General features: G+C 35.4%; 1 protein-coding gene across 3 annotated transcripts in view; it reads right to left on the reverse strand.

The window, feature by feature from the left end:
- Nucleotides 1–514: 514 nt before the first annotated feature.
- The window catches only part of ADGRA1 (adhesion G protein-coupled receptor A1), a 238,991-nt gene continuing 221,177 nt past the window's right edge, over nt 515–18,328 (reverse strand). For all 3 annotated transcript variants that reach the window (XM_072340010.1, XM_072340011.1, XM_072340012.1), the window contains 2 exons: nt 7,300–7,395; nt 515–4,566 (listed from right to left, as the gene is read on the reverse strand). In XM_072340010.1, coding sequence (XP_072196111.1) covers nt 3,345–4,566; nt 7,300–7,395 — 1,318 coding nt within the window. In that variant the 3' untranslated portion in view covers nt 515–3,344. The remainder of the gene's footprint in view (nt 4,567–7,299; nt 7,396–18,328) is intronic.

An 18,328-nucleotide genomic window follows, 5' to 3' on the forward strand; every position in this document is an offset into this window, starting at 1 on the left:
TCAGGTTGAAGATCTCAAATTTAGTCATTTGTATACCCAGAGAAGAACACTGCATACAGTACCAGGGCCTATTTTTATCCTCATGGTACTGTAATAATGACTTCACATTTCTGTTGGTTGCATTGTTCTCCAAAAATTATCTTTCTGAGGATGAAATTTCTCCTGTTTAATGTCAGACAGAAAGTGAATGGTAAAAGTCTGTTCAGTCATTTTTATGTCATAAATGAATCACCGAAACTAGTGCTGATATTGAAGCACATTAAATGTTTATGTCCAGAAGGAATTTACCAGGACAGTATTTCTCTTAAATTCCTGTTATTTCATTGACTTTATTTTTATAGGAAAGAAAATCAGGTAAAGTAGTGATGGCTCGCTGACTGCAATGGACCAAAAACGCACAATAAAACAAAGCCAGACTCCCAAAGCATTGAAATTATCTCCTTTATCGTAAGGAAAAAAAAAAAAAAAAAAAAAAAAAAAAAGCACAAAAAGCATTTTGGTCAAATTTGATGTTACAAAACATTTTTGTATTTATTTAATATCATGTTCTCCTACTCCGTAGTTATACTGTATATTTTCTGAAAAAATAATATGCAAACAGATTATTGCATAACACATTTCTTCCAAATTAGCCCAGAAATAGTCACTGAATTAATTTTTTAACACATAAGAAAAGTGTTTTAATATTTTACGTTCGAATTCCAGAGAGTTTTATCACACAAGATATTCTGTGGAAAGCAGCACCTATTTACTCTTTTGTAAGCCATTACGATGACTGAACAAGCCTCTCAGACGAAATAACAGGTGATTAAAACACAAGCTGAATAGAGGAGCTCACTGAGTGGGTTCTTGCAGAGTGAGTATGTCACTTGGCTGTGTGTGTGTGTGGAACATTTTGCATAATGGTCTACAGACCTCCTAGGATTTTGCTAGTACAGAATATACATATAGATAGTGCTGAGACACAGAGAAGTGGTATTTCACATTATGTCTATGCTTGCTTAGGGCTCACTGTCAATGTGGAATGAGTAAAAATAAGATGAAAAGAAAATAATTACTGAACAGAAAATATTTCATTATGCAAACAAAGAAAAATACTGTATTTGAGTTTAGAGACAGTCCAAGCATATACAGCATATACATAATAAAGCTCAGGCATTTCTTTTTTGTTGTTGTTGTTTTGTTTTGTATTAGCTAAAGAAGCAGTCATGAAGCTATTGTCTATTGGCTTAAAACTAGACAACCACCTAGTGCATTCTTCTTGGTCACCTTTTAAAAATACACGATCTGAGATGGATACATTGCACTGCTGGAGTTTACAATATATATTTCAAATTTACAAAAATACAGAAAAACAAGATTTCTCGCACTCAGATACTGAGCATTAACCCTTTGAGTACTAATTCCCACCTGCAACACTGCAGAACACATTCATCTGACTTACATGTTTTTAGAATATTATAACAATTATCATTGTCATCTTTATGTACACTATTAGGAAATGCATTCCTACATAAAAAAAAAAAAAAAAAAAAAAAGTAGAGACTAATAAACTCCTCAGAATTTAAAATAACAACAACAAAAAACCCAACAAATATGTGGAAGTATGTGAAGATTTCTGCAAAATATGCACAGAGTATCACAGACTGATGACCTTTCTAGGAATTTTTCTATTTCCTCTCTGCAGCAATGTAACAATTATGTAAGCCTGTGTTAAGACATGAGAGCAAACTTTCTCTTGTGGCCATACAGAATTGTGCTTTTTCTCTTATTTATGGGTGCACTGCTCACTTTTCACTGCAGACGTTTCTCTCTCAGCTCTATGTTCCTATTCACTTCGTGTGGTCCATTATTATTCTGCACCATTCCTATATGAAAAAAGCCATTTTATTTCAAATAAGGACGTAGTTCTGTACTGTGAGTTGATGCTTTGTGTCCAGATGTTCATGGAAACATGAAAAAAATTCCCTGTCATAGGAAGCCTTGTTAAGCCTTGTTAATAGAGAGTGTTACTGACCCTGGGATGCCCTACAGTTAAGCAGAAATCATGAACATAAAGAAGTTCACTGAAGGTCAAATTTGCATTAAAGAATGAAGACAATCTGAAATTTGCTAGTAGAGGAAATGGATTTTTACAAAGCAAGAGGTGAAATTAATAAGGTGTGGTTCTGGCATATGACTGAACCTTCTCTTTCCTGGCAACTCTGGACTACATTTAGCATGTAACTAAATAGACAACATCATATTTACAGTCTCTGAATTAGAATAAGCTATTTTTAAGAAAATAACTGTAGTCCTCAAAGAGTTAATGATAAAACTGCTCTACCTTAACAGATGTGGAAGGGTTATTGTGGAACAGCTTACAGATTTGTTCAAAAGGCATACTTTACAAAGGAGTGTGAAACTTGTTGAGACGATTGCTATTACACCGCACAGTGTCACATACTATGAGTAGTGCATGCTCTGTAAAGACATTAGAGTGGACCCTTATCAAAGCTATCATATAACCTTATATGAAGGATTGTGCCACTTAAACTAGTGCAGAGTGATGTGTGTGTTTTTTTTTCCTGTAGATTTATAATGCTCTAGATTAATATCTATAGGGTTTTTCACAGCCTTTTACAACACTTTTTTTTTTTTTTGGTTCTTTTTTTTAAACACATGTAACACTATAAAACAGCAAATGGTATATCCTGACATATGTCATGCAAAATACAACCAGTACAGCACCATAGATGTAACAGAGACATTATCTAGCACTTCTCTCCAACAAGAAAAAGGACATAACAGAGACTGTACATTACACGACTTTACAGGCCATATGCTACAGAAGATCATTAGAGGCAGTATCACTTTTGTACTTCTAAAAAGCTGTAGTTTTATAAAATCCTGTTTATCATTTCTACCATAGTCACTTCTGATTAAAATCCATGGCACAGTAATAATATTTTGCTACAAAAATAAATAAGTAAAAGTTTAAGATGCTGATATGCTTATAAAAGTTGTCTGAAATTACTACAGAACAAAAGTGAGAACAATGAATGACAACAATGTATTTCTAAATAAATGTTCTGTGCAACAAAAGGATATTGCCTCTCTTATGCAGTTGTCTACACTTTATCTTCTAATTATCTTTCAGAATATTTTTATAACTTTCTTTTAAAAATAAATTCACTTTTAAAACTCACTATCTCTCTTTTTATACTCTCATTATGAAAATGGGAATAAAGATGGAAAGGCTGTACAATTTGCAGATGAACTACACAACTATATCATCTTATTTAGTTTCAAATAAAAGGTAACCATGGTTTAGGTGGAGAAAAGACATTATGATGGCCCATGAACTACACAGTAGTTTCATTTTTCCAAGGGCCAGTTTTGATATTTCCTGTACTATCTGAGCTGTATATCATGGCTTCGTGCACATTTCCCTTGAGAATTCCGTTATGATTTGTTGTATTAAACGGCAATGACTGTGTCCGTGGATGCATTTCAAAATGAGCTGGATGGTGCACAGTGTCACTTTCTGGCATTTTAGTACAACTATATATGACAGTACTTGCATCACTACTTTCGGGCTGGTTGACAGTAGGATATGGATCGCTTTTTGAGCAGCAGGCCCTTCGGTGACCCGACTGGCTGTCATGTGTACTGTGGGGGCTGTCTGTATGTGAACTGTGAATGCTGCCATCAATACTTGAAGGAATATGGTAGGCGTATTCTCTTTCACCTGCAGATCTATGCCGACTGAAATAACGTGGCTTAGTTCTGCTTTTCAGACATCTATGAATGTGCATATTGGGTCTGAAGCTTCCCTCATTGTGGACATGAATATGAGCTTCATCATCAAGTAGATGGTCACAGTGCATTTTTGCACAACATGGTGTCACAGGAGAAAGGCAGTTAACATGATTTTGAGCCGCTTGGAGGTTAGTGAGTTTGCAGTGGCTAGCAGCTGGATGATTAAACACAGCTGATTTGTTGGGACATGGTGATTCCTGAAGACAAGGTGCATGAACTTGAGTGTCCCCATTCACGTTGACCTTTGGGCGTACATTAACTTGGACAGAATAGGTGTTTCTCCTTGATGGACAACAGGACCACCAGCAATGCCACACATCATCTCGTTTTGCACAGTGATGGATCAGGATGAAAAGCCCCAAGGTCACACAAAATGCTCCATAAAGACAGCTAAATATCATATCCAAGAAATGACCTTGAGATACTGCAAGTGCTCCAAAAGTCCAGGTGGCAGTAAACAGGAACAAAGTGAATGCTGCAGCTCGAAGCTGAGCCTTAAATGAATGCTCATTTTCCAGTAAGGAAGAAGAAATCATGGAGCAGGCTGCCTGGGGAATGGGTGCAGCATCTGTGATGTGACCGTGGCCCACCTCAGTACTTGGCATTCTCTGTGGATCTTCTGTCCTTTCCTTTAATTCATACTTGCGTTCAGGATGGCGCTTCAGTTGAATGTATGTGCAGAGAAAATAAATACAGGTAACTAGCACAATGAATGCTATTGGCCCATAAAAAGCACCAAGACTAGGCTCCCATGCCATCCAGCAACTGGAAACAACAGAAAGAGAGAGAGTCAAGAACATATTGTGACTCAAGTTAGATGTTCTGGACAAAATACTGAAGTGAAACTGAGCTTTCTTGCTGACATATATGGCCTTGACAGTACTGGATAGGTTTGTTGTGGAGCTAAAGTATGTCTTTAATAGCAGTTAAACCATGACAACAACTTTCATATTTTTCAATAGAATAACACATCTACTATAATTCAGAACATATTAACAATGTAAATTTACTGTAAATCAGTTTAGAACCTAGATTTCCACTGAAGTTTGAGACATTTATGTCAACCCTTTCTCCACTATTAAAAATGTCAGCTCTAATATTTGATAAAAAGCAAATGAAGCATACTTCATACGATTTGTGTAAGCAACAGAAAATTTCATATTTCAGTGGTTTGTACCAATTAACATTGATGCAAATTCTTAAGCTTGAAGACAATTCATAAGGAATCTTGTTGTTGCTCAAGTAGAGAGCAGCTGGAGCAACAAGAGGCTACTGAAAAAAGTTCTAGTTGCAGTCTCCACATTGAGCAGGCCCAAAAGATATACGGCATTTCTGTGTTCACAGCGGTTTCTGAAATTCCAGGGAGTTAATTTATATCAACTTGAATGCCATTAGAAAAAATTAAGGTCTCTTTGTGATGCACTGTTAGCATAGTATTATCGTAGCATAAATTATTATTATATATTTATTTTCAAAAAGTTTCTAGCTAGGATAATTAGGATAGCAAACTCTCGGAATAAAGTGTGGTATATGCCTTACTGGAGCATTTAAAACACTGCAGATAAATAACTGTCAGGAATGGTTTGAATACAGTTAATTTTCCACTGGGTCAGAAGGACAGGTGAGGTGATCTGTCATGATCCATTCAAGCTCTAAAAGTGGAACTGTGAGATACTTCATATTCATTTAGACATCGGTGATTGGTCACAGTCCCTCCAAAGTAGTGAGGAACCTTCTGATATCACATTCCTGTCAATCCAAGAATCATCTACTATTACTCTAAAAATGGCAGAATGAATTTATTTTTCAGGCTGAGAACCTCTCAGCTAAAGAAGATGCAGTCCCAATGGGTACTCAGTACAAGAAACTGCAGTGTAAATGATAATATATATGTATTTATTTTAAAACTAAACGTTAAACAAAAATGTACATCCATTTATTAATGAACTTAGAAACACTCCATGTAGCATATTTTGCTGTCAGACATACACATTAAAAGTTTCTGGAAATACATCTTTGAAAAGATAGGTAAGTTACCACCTATATTTAATTGAATAAGGCCAAAGCTACGTGAATACTTGAAGTACATTTGGATGCTGCATATTTGATGCACAGTGGAAAATGTAATGGCCCCCAGTGGAACAGTCTCCTGGGGTGTTCTTATTTCAAGTGAAATCTCACTGTGGATCACTTCAAAAATCAATTGCATTAAAAGAGAAAGGTTTTAGTTTGTGTATCTACATTTTTTCTGTGCTAATACTATTAAAAATGAGAAAGTCATAATTGTTGTTGAATTAGATGTGTTTTTTTTGTTTTTTTTTTTTTTTTTTTTTTTTGTTGTTGTTGTTTTTTTTAACCGATTTTAAAGACATCCATCACCTGTGTCTTGTTTTCAGGAGACTGTGTTACCAGGTATTGATTGGCTATGATTAGAGAAGTATAGCCCCTGTAATCTGTGCCAAGTCATCTCACTCTTTTAATATACTGTTGATTATAAGTGATTGGATAACTCAATAAGTTTTAATAAATATATGAACGTGAACTGGGTCACAGGCTGAGGAAACAGTTAGCCACTGTGTGCACTAATTTATTACCAGAATTTAAACTTTGATTACCAATAAAATACTTCTAAGAAGCCAAATGATCAGTTACAAGGCATTCTGTTTCAGTTTCCACTTTTCACATCCAGAATATAACTATTTTCAAATGCATTACAGTAGATGTTCAAAGCAGTAACCAAGAGTAACATCCACTAGAGGACTAGCAACAAGACACTGGCAGTTTACTCATATAGCCATTAGTGCATCAGTCATTGCCTTGTTGATCATTCACACAGAATGTATTTATCTTCACTTTCTGCCATGATTTTATGGAGAGGCTTATTGCAGTTCATTGATATATCATGTTTCATGCCAAGAATTAATAACAACATGATGCCTGAACAGCTTGCGGAGGTATACTAAACACTAATATGCTGGTAAATGAGAGTGCTATCTCGTGATTGAAAGACATTGTGACTGGAAAATTTCCATACGGCGCAAATCGAAAATTATTGGTTTTCAAGAGAAGGGGAATTTTTACATATCCTTTTTTGAAGCAAGTATTTAAAACTTACTTCAAATAAGTTACCTGGAAAATATCAATTCAAGGTAGACAATTAAGTACTTTTAATTCATTAAGTTAATTAGTGGCCCCATTAAATAAGCCATCCATTAGTCAATTTTTAATATCCTCTCACTTATTGAGGTGTAAATGAGAAGTGATTCTATAAATGAGAAGTGATTCTATTGACCACAATGGAATCAAATTGGTGGAGGTGATGCAGCAAGTCTCAGATTAAGATACTGCTTTCATAGCTATTAACCCATAAAATGTCATATTAAATACAATTCCAAGTGGCATGTCTGTATACTTTATGACGTCAGTTACATTTATCAGCATAAGAAGAATTAAAAAAATGTTTTTCTTAAAAGATTTATGATCATATTTTGTACTTACTATGGTGCATTGCCTTCAATCCCATAATTATTGATATTGGTTGCTGCTGTAATCCCACATATAATGAAAGGAACTCCACCACTAATCAGATAAAATCTGTTGAGAGATAAGAAGTGATATTTTAATTTTCCTGCCTTGTAGCTGATTTTTTTTTTTTAAACAGTCATTATTTTCTGAAGCTTTTTGAGTATACAATACTGACTGAAACACTACAGATATCCCTAAACCCAGAAAAGCATAAATAAAGCACCATCACAATAAGCACTGTACAAAACCAAAAGAACAGCTTAACATTTAAGATTTAAGTGGACCCACTTTTCAAAATCTCTTGACTGATTGGTAAATCCTTAGAAAGTGTGGTTACTTACACAATCATAAGAAGAACAATGCCTTGTCTAATGAAAAATAAACACCAATTCCCAATACAAATATTTACTCACTTATCTGAGTATTTGTATTTAAAATTTATCAAAAAGTAAGTATTATACACTGAAATAATCAGATATCTGTCTACAGTTTAGCCTTTTTCCAAGAGAAATACAGTGAATGAAATAGAAGAGGGAAGGGGCAATCCACTGTGCAAATAAATAAATGAATAAAGATTTTCTGAACAGAGGAGTAATCTAGAGCAATTAGGAGGGTTGGCAGCAGCAGTCAACCCAGTGTATCATCATTAGGTTGCACTGAAGTCCTAGGGGTTGTCTCACTGAAACTGGCATCCTGCATTTCTATTTCAAATGCAGCATTACATACCGTCATCATATTTTCCATTTACATAAGCAAGGCACAAAATTATTCATGGAGCACAGCACTTGTACCACTGTGGTCTCTGAGGTGGAGAGCACTGGTCCCTGGCACATGTGACACTAAAGCTGGGAGGCATGCTGCTCAGAGAAAACAGGGAAAATGTTTCACTGTACCTAGAAGCTCAGCCAGTTCTCTGAACATCCCCACTTATTTTTAGTTTCAACCTATGCACTTTTCTTGGTAGACAAAATTTGTTTCTTTTCAAGGCACTTTGCTGCAGGAAACATTAGGCAAGGATATAAACACTTCCTAGTCACTGCTATTATGTTGCCCCAAAGGACTAAGAACTTGATGACATATGGGACACGTGCTCCCCAGAATCTAGCCAAGAGTTTGCTAAAATGCAATACAAAAATTCCTAAATTTCAGTCCTTGCAAGGTAGGATCTTTACAGAAATAGAGACATAGTAAGCTCGACCATTTAAGTAAAAACCAGTGTTAAAAATATCTTAACTTCTTGCCACCATTTCATTGTGAAGCAGAATTTGAAGCTAAACTTCAGAAAATGTCACTTTAACATTTTCAGTCAATCGTTGTCCTAATGATCTGAGCTGCAAACAGAGCAGAGAAAATCATGCTACACATTCATCAAAAAGCCTTTCTGTTTCTATAACTTCAAAGTCATTAAATATATACATTTTCTTCAAACTTGGCTTATTCTGTAGAGCTCAACAAATTCCAATGAACAAGCTGCATCCTTATAAAACCCATTCATTCAGTGATTGCAAGTATCTTTTGACTTGAGCATACTGAATAAGCTAGCCTAACAGCTTATTATTATTTTTAACAAAGTCATGCTCAATGACATTTTTTGAAATTTCAGGAAATGACTAGGGTAAGCAACGAGGCATAGAAACTTTAATTCCAATTTGTCTAAGAAATAGTAAAGAGCAGAAAAATAGTATAGAATCAAGCATAGGAAACTGTACTTCAAACCCTTCTGAAGTGATTACACCATAGAATTTACCTACAATGCAATCTATAATTTCATTTCTTGCAGTGCAGCCACTTTCTACAAATTGGATACATACAGTTTAATCATATCTTTATCTAAAGTCTCACAGAAGCCTGTATTGGGGTATTAGATAACCTCCTTCATAGCTCACACTTTCAGCAGCCTGCTGTACATGACAACAGTAGCATCAGATGTTCTGGAAGCACTTAGCTATGCAGCAATTCAAAAACATGGCAAACTCTAGCCAAATTTCTGCCCTGTCTTGTAATTAAGAGAAAGAAGATACACTCTGTGAATGACATAGGGTTTCAGAGCACTCAAGGTACACTGCACTGATATCCAGCACAGCGCATTGCCTCCCCTGTCTCATTGCAAAAAAAACAAAACAAAAAAAAGGAACACGGTGAATAGAAATGACAGTGTGTACAAATGATTCTTCCATGGTGGATTTGTGATTCTTGAAGGGTGAAGGGCAAAAACAACTGCCAAATAGAAGAAAAGTGAACAAGAGGAATGGTATTAAAATAGATCAAACAGAAGATGGAAGAAAATTTAAGGATAGAAGTGCAAAGTCTTGTCCATTTGTATGGGCTCATGGCTATGCTAGACAGTATATAAGGGAGAAAAGATCATAATAAAAAGTCACTGAAGAAATGTGGTTCATGAAAATCCATACGGTTATTGTTGTGTGGAAGTATACTTAAAATAAAGAAATCTAGACCAAAACAAATGCAATCTAACTAACACAGTCATTGTTTTTTCTTGACTTCTTTCATGCCCAGATGAGGTCATTAGCAAAGTTGAAATTGATAGGGTATAAATAAAAAGTGAAGGAAACGTAAACACCAAGTCACTAAGTGGCTAGAGATCATACTTGTAGGAAACCTTTTACCTGAGAGAAACAAAGTACTTTATAAAAATAATTAATCTAGCCTCATGGATACCCGAGTGGCCAGTAAACATTTTTTCTGTTGTACAGATAAGAAAACAAGCAAGGAGACGTCATGTGTTCAAGGTCGTGCAGAAAGCCTGTTTCCGAGTGAGAGCTCTTAATTCTCCTCCTATGTTTAAACACAAACTGCTTCTGTATTACTCTAAAGGAAGGGATCAGAGAAATCGTGGCATACAGGACTTTGTCTCCAAGCCCAAGAAACTGGGTTTGCCTCTCCAGAGATTCATGCAGGAGCAAGAATTAAGCTCTTATCCCTCCCAATACTCTTGAAGCCTTGCCAGTGAATATCTGCCTGTTACTCCCAACAAGCCTGATTAGCAGAGGATGAGCCTGTGTGCACTGTCCCCTCTGCAACCTTAGCATTAATGTCCCATGGTAGTTCACATAGAGCTGACTGAGCACATACATTGAGCAAATATTCCAGATATGTTGAATTGGTCCTTGTTGAGGGCTGCAAATGGAGAGACAATGAGATCTGCTGCTGTTGCTGCAGGTAGAATGGGTAATGCTACTGTTAAGTAACGCTTATTCAAAAATAATATAATAAGCAGTACACTAAAGATGAACCGTTTAGATTGAGCAAATAAATGCTTTTCCACCATCTCTTTCCCCCCCAAAAGAAATTTGTTTTCTTATTGTGAAAAAGAGTAAAACGAAATCATTTTCCAATCTGCCTAACTTACATTTTATTATTCCCTCTCATGGGACTCTTGGTTTAAAAGCTTTAAAGATCTACAGCCTTTGGTGCAGTACACAGATGTTATCTTCCAATTGCCTTCTCTGATTTTTTTAAAGCATACAAAAATATTTCAAATGAACCCTATCCAAGCCCTGGTTGTACACCTGCAACTTAGTGACTTAGCTGTGGGACTTAGGAGATCATTTTGTTTGTCTTATTAAGCCAGTCAGCTGTCTTCTCCACAAAAGAACACGCAGTAACTTGGGACTCAGAGCCAATTTCATCAACTTGTGTTACTCTTCTACCACTCAAGAAAAGTGAAGGGTGATACTCAGGCTACCAGTAACAAAACGCTGTAGGCAGAAGCAGAAGATGGGCTGGTTGGAGAAGTCTGCTTTGACAGATCTGACTGTTACAATGGAGCCAGTGAACACAGAGGATTTGGCTGTAATTGAGATAGCCATGTGCACAGATCTTTAAAGACTGGTAAACAATGGGGAGGAAATTAAAGCTTTTTACGACTAAAAATTGATCTTGACAAGCAGTTTATTTATATAATATTTTAGCACTGTTTTACAGGCAAGACTGTGGGGTGATTTGGGGCTTTGAAGTAACTGCCAAGCTGTTGCTTCAATAGCCTTAGGGAAGAGTTTTAAAAAATTGTATATTGTTGTTTCAGGCCACCCAGGGATGTCCTGAGGATTCCTAGCAGGCTTTCACATCAGTGTACATTTATTTACTGAAGCTCATTCTATCACATCTTCACTAATGTTGTTATTCGAGCTAATTAGATTAAAGATTCTCTGCTAGGCTTCTGTGTGCTGCATTTGCACCTCTCAGCTGCAATGTGGGCAACATCTAAGGCCTGAAAGCCAGTCTGTGCAGGCACACTCAAATGGTCTGCAGTAATTTGTGAGGGGAGGAACCAAACTCACTGAACAGGAGAGGGAGGGAAGCCCTAAGTTCTGCTGTAGCCACCTGAGACCAATAAGTACCATATTTTTCATTACATGCAGTGACATAAACTCCCCAAAATCCTCAACGCAAGCAGACACAGCTTGGGGGGATGTCTCTCTGATGACATCACAGCTTACTATTTTCCAGCTTCTTTTCAGCTAAAGCTCCTCCTGTAAGGCAAACTCTACTACAAAATACTGGGAGCTACAGAGTCAATCTGAGAGAAACAGGATAATGTCAGCTAGAATGACTGCAATACCCTGCAGGCAACATCAATTCTACTATCTTAACATACAGTATATTCTTCTAAGTTTATTTCCATAACTATTACACAGTAAGCCACTGAGCAAAAAGTGTTCTATCCAGCGATTAATTTCTTGCTCAAGTGTCTGGCTTTTCTCTCTACCTATGAATGCATTCTTTCTGTGCTCAAAACTGCATGAGACCTTTGCTTTGTGGGTTTAATGTTATTGCTTAAGATTCGTTTTTTTGTTTGTTTGTTTGTTTTTCTGCAGAACAGTGATGGACAAGTAATTTACTAGCCCCAAGTAGCCATCAGTGCACACTTATTCTAAGTATTACTCTCTACATGTCCAACTCTACATAAGTACATGTTATATATATGTAAGGATACCATTGTCTCCTCTCTTTCTCACCAGTACAAACAGAGATGGATCTATTAGCTTCACTTCTAGGGTACAGGTCATGTCAGAAGAGATGTCAATCTATTAGCTTCTTGCAAAATAAACACGGAAATAAAAAAAGATATCACTGCAAGACTTCTCCCTTCGTTTTTCCTTGAGCTGGAATTTGATTTTAACATCTTTCTGAAAATAATCCATATAGAAAATGGTCATTAACTTCTGAGCTAAACAGATGCCACAGTTCAAGTACCCTGCAGGCAGGCAGACAGATAAGTAGCTGCTCTGTAGAATGCTGAAGCATATACAAGCCTGATTTTCAAATTATCCTTCTTGATTTTTTAATGCATCATATCATTTCATAACTCTTTTTCCTGGGTATTTTAATAAATTAAAAAGAATCTGTAAAAATGAGATGGCTTTGAAAATGTACCTTAAAGAAAAAAAAACTGTCATTTTTTATCTTTTTCCCAGATAGTTAGTGTTGGACTAGATGACATTTGAAGGTCCCTTCCAATTGAATGATTCTATCCTATAGTCTTGGCTTACCAATATATTTACAAAAATGATGTTAGCTTTGCTTTATGGCCTCAGTGAAAAGAGATAGCCTGTGTTTTTTAAGCACTGTTTCCCTGTTTGCGAATATAAAATAAACATGGAGATCACACACACACACACACACACACACACCAACCAAAAAACAAAAAAAACCCCAACCAACCAAAAACCAAATCAAAACAAAACAAAACACCAAGGGAAAAAAAGTTGTGCAGGAATTCCATCTAGCCCTTTTATGTGACAACATTATTGTTCATTTTCACTGTCTGTTTACATTCCATTTTTTTCCAGAAGACCTTTCACTCTTTCAGCACTGATGGAACAAAGCTCACTGGACAGGTAGTTACTGGTTTTATATATAACCCTTTCTTCTACTTCTTATTGCAAATCAAGAGCTGCTAAGAGCTTCACAAACATTAACTAATTTTTATTATGTTCTTGTGAGAATATATACAATCTTTTCCATTTAGAGGCAGAAACTAAAACACAGAGCGATGAATGACAAAGTCATTAAGAAAATGCTCTGCAGATTTTTTTGCTCAACTTAAGATGTCTAGACCCTCAACTCAACAAAACTGGGCTCTAATTTTCCAGTAAAATTGTCTGTGATATCACTTTGCTCGTTGTGGCCTTAGAGACTTATAACATGGGAACCCAGACAATAAATGGGGAGAATGTTAGCCACTGATAGAAAATATTAAGCCTTATTAAGTAATACATACAGCAGGTTGATGATAACGAAAATGAATATATTGATATTTCTTAAAGACTTCTCCTATGAGGGCTGCTCTGAAAGTAATACCTCTTATTTTACTGTATTGAACTATGACATCAGACGTGGTTGCTGGTGGTATGGCAGTAGAGGCAGTACCTTCCCACAAATATTCCACTACATTTTGTTGCCATGTGACAGATGGCAGCAGAGGGGAAATCTGAAAAATGGCATCTGATATGGAAGTGCATATGGAACAAGATGTGCCATTCAGTTCCTCCATGCAGAAAAAATTGTGCCCACTGAGATATATAGATGCTTGTGGAATGTTCATGGAGATATAACAGGGGATGTAAACACAGTAAGGCAGTGAGTGGTGTATTTCAGCAGTGGCAATAGTGGGCCACCTCCACTGTTGCAGATGTTTATGAGTGCAGTACACAGGCTCTAGTTCATCGCTGGAAGAAGTGCATATCTAATGGTGGTGACTGTATTGGAAAATAGTGTTTCATAGCTGAGAATTTGCTCTATCAAATACTGCTCTGGTGCTCTTTGTACATGTTGTAGTTTCCATGAAAAGAAACAGGAGGCATTATTTTCAGAGCAACCTACATATGCATGTACATATATTTTTATCTATTATATTTTAAGAATAGAGCTCAGAGAGAAAATTCTGTTTGGATTTAAAAAAAAAAAAAAAAAAAAAAAAAAAAAAAGCAAAAAGCAGCTAAGTGAAAGCCTCATCCTTCCAATTTTGGCTATTTTCTATTTGCACAATCATTTCATCCCTAGAATACACATCAGATTTTTCAATTCTGTTTCCACAGTTAATTTCTAGTAGTAAAATGGCTGCTACGCTTTTTCTGAACAATTCATTGCTACTTCATTTTTCCAGGCATTTGACTACTTCGGCATAGAGCTGTTAGCTGAAAAAATTCTGCAGTTCCAGCCTACTGAATCAAACACAACTGCTTCACTGAGCATTGCAGTACACCTCTAGAAAGTCAATTACCATCAAGATGTCCTTCTGACTTTCAGAGGGAAAAAAAGAATCATTAACCTATCAACCCTCATCAACACAAGAAATTCTAACAGCCTATATATGACAATGCCATTTTATATGATATGAAAGTGAAATGAAAAGTAAAACATGCAAAAATAGTGATAATATTTAATACCTAATTTATATATATTTATTAATTCTATTGCTATATATAGAGTTATATAGTTACATATATTACTATCCCTACTGAATGATTGTCAGTATAATCACACTGAATTGTGAAGAGAAAATATGGATTTCTTTGGTTTTACTTTAAGTAATATTTCATAAAACCTGCAAAAGTAATCAACTGATGCCACTAACAGGAGGAAATATATTTAAATTTGGATCAGATATGAAAGTCACTTAAAGGGGTTTCTGGCTTACATTCTCCCACAGCTAAATTTTGAAATAATATTTCTTTAATAGTACTTCATGTCATCAAAATATTTTGGCATTCACTAATACAACTTCTTGAGTCTTCCAACTTTCATATGATAATGAGTTTGATATATTGAAAATGGCATCAAAATCTGTTTTGCTTTTTGTTTTGTATTAAAGAGTTACTCTGAGACCTTGTTTTATTATGAGCTAAATTACCACATTACAGCTGAATCATTTTGGTTCCATGAGTTTCAAAGGAGACATGTGAAACTGCCCATTTTCTGGAGAATAATATTTTTAGTTATATTTTCTGGATTTTCCTCTCTTTCTCTTTTTTTTTTTTTTTTTTTTTTTCCTCCTGTACATGTGTGGAATTATTCAGAAGATATACATGACCCAGCAATTGATTTCACGAAGAGTGGGACTGCATTGGCAGACCCAGGTGGCCTGTTCTTAGCTTTGCCTGGATGAACATTCAAGACAGATGTGTGCAAACAGACAGTGAAAAAAGAATACAGGAACTTCTTGAAAATACCTCCAGGGAGGATACAGTAATTCTCTTCTAAATTTATGCCTTCTTTTCCTTTCTCTCTTATTCTCTCTTATATAAATAAATGATCTTATATGAAGGGCATGACCTTTGCCCACAGTGCCAGAGGGAGCCAAATTGTTTAGAAGAAAGGGAAAAATACAATGTGAATTTCCAGAAAAGCTACATTTTTAATTTGCACAATTTCTTACAAACCTTCTATCATATCATGCAATATTAAACCATGCTCCAGGGTGCTCTATGTGGCAAAGAATTTCAGCCTTCTTTACTGAGATTTTATATGGTCACTGAAACAGCTGAAATTTGATTTCCAACAAGTTTTGGCTTACAATTTTATTCAGTTTCTAAAAACGTGCGAGATTCTCTTGAGAGCTTTCCTCTTGTTATGACTTTTTTGTCTATAATTTCAGCCTTCCTTTATTTTGAGCTATTTATCTTTTCCACTCATCTGCTCATGTAAAAATTATAAGAACTTCACAACCTCTCTCCATCTTAGGTTAACTCGGTCAATAGAGTAGGAAGGTCTCAAAGATACATCTTTACAGAGGTCTTTAAGGAGACCACAATATAAATGAAAATAAATTACCATTACAAAAAATGAAAACAAGTTGTGAAAAACATGAATTTCAATGGCTCAAAGGCTAGCAGACAAATAGGAACCTTAAATTCATGGGTTTGAAAGACAGTATTTCCTTTACACTAAGGTTTCCTTATTCTTGAGTGATGAATGCTGGCTTTACTAATTACAGAAAGGAAACGGTAACAAGAAAGCATAGCTGCAACAGGCTAAAAAGCATTTTTATCTTTGCTGGCCCTGAAACATTTCAAGCATCTTATAAAGCCTGTTTGATTGATGCAGGCCATTAAAATAATGTGTTTAGGAAATTTAACATTGCCCTATGAAAGCTGAAATTTCTGCCATAAAAAATGGGCTTTCTGTAATGAAAATGAAAATTACAGCTTCAGAGATAAGTGCACGTAAAACTGCTGAATACATCAGCTGGTCTCTGTAGCATAATAGTGATTGGATGTTTACTGTTACACAGAATACCCTCAGAAATATTTTAAAGTTATAAATGTTCTCTCCACTAGATAATATACATATTTCTAATATTTAGTACTATGCATCCACACTGCCTCATAAATTGCTTTCTTAAGTGTACAGAAAAATGGTAATTTTCACTTCTTAATTTAGATATGTTCGGTGCATCCTATGCATATTTTAAAATGATATCCACTCACAAAGACTCAAGACATATATACTGTCTCTGTATAGATGTAAATAGACGTAGCTCTATTGGCTTTTAAATATTAAAACTTCAAAGTATTAAGGAGTTCTTACTGTGTCTGAAGTTATTGCTGGTTAGGTAATAAAAGCCACATCTTTAAAATATCGTTAAGGATTAGGTGCTGCATCATCAAAATTAAACAGCTAGTGTTTCAGGCTTCTGCATCTCTGGTTTTACAATCATGCGCTAATCACAATTTACTTCTACCTTCCATCTATTTAGGTAATTGGGTTTGTTTTCAACTGCATGTATCTAAAATCTAATCACACAGCTAGAGTAAGATGTGTCCTCAGGCAAAGTGAGAGAACAGTCTTGTTTAAGACATGAAGAAACCACATACTAAATAAAAATAATATCATTTTGATTATTAAATCTTCTTGGTTTACAAGAAGTATTCAGTCACAAACCCAGAGGGCCATTTAAAATTGAGAAGCATTTACACAGAAGATCCATGGAAACCACAAAACCCTTTCTGTTGATTCTCTAAAGCTACCGAGCCTTTGTCATCAGTAACTCAAACCCACATTTTTAGAGAACATATGAAAGGAATTGTTTCTGATGTGAAAAGCCTACATGCTGGTTTTGAATTCCTCTAATGTCCATAGTCAGTGCAAAGTAAAGAAAGAAATGTTGTGCTTTGTTTTGATTCTCATTTTAAAATATTTCTGTTAAGTTCTTCAAAGTTAGGACAAATTTGTATTAAAAGCATCAAATACATGATTTTCAATTACATGAAATACTGCTTTCAATCACAGGGAAAACCATACAGAAAGACTGTGAGGTAAAAATAGTACAAGACGAGGCACAGATGTTAACATCCCATGATAAGTCGTCCTGAATGACTTTGCATATCAATTCTTAAGGCACTTCAACATTTTTTTAATTGCTGACCAGAACTGCACAAGAAAAAATTTACGAGTCTGTAGTATCTATATATATTAAAAACAGAGTGGGTATTATCATTATATTGTTATTATTACTGAATTCTTTTTTAAATTTAATTTCTATTTTACAGTCACTTCTGCATATTGACTTCAATTTCTTTTTTAGAACAACAGCTTCACTTGCATGTATTTCCATACTTCCTTAATTTTAATACCTGAAATAGAGTGGAGTTTCCATATTTTCATGACTAATGATTTGTTGGACCAACTCATTTTTAACCCACAATGCAATGATTAATCTATTTAGTATTTTACAGACCAATAACAGTAGCCACATATTCATTCTTCACATAAATGAATACATTTTTGTTGCATAGAAACTAAGTCCCTCTTCTTCATGCTGACACATACTGACTGGTCAATGTACACTGATCAAGGTGAACAAATTACTATTGTTCATAACAGCATGCCTGAGGTAAGAAACTGTTTAAAGCACGCTGCTTCTTGTCAGATATATTTTTGAGAAGCAAACAAATTTGATAGTACCTAATGTCTACTTGAAGTACAAATTGTCAGAAAATGTTTTCTATTTCTATTCGCCAAGAAACAATTTATAGAA

The sequence above is a fragment of the Excalfactoria chinensis genome, chromosome 6, assembly GCF_039878825.1.
Source record: "Excalfactoria chinensis isolate bCotChi1 chromosome 6, bCotChi1.hap2, whole genome shotgun sequence".
In the NCBI taxonomy this organism is placed as follows: domain Eukaryota; kingdom Metazoa; phylum Chordata; class Aves; order Galliformes; family Phasianidae; genus Excalfactoria; species Excalfactoria chinensis.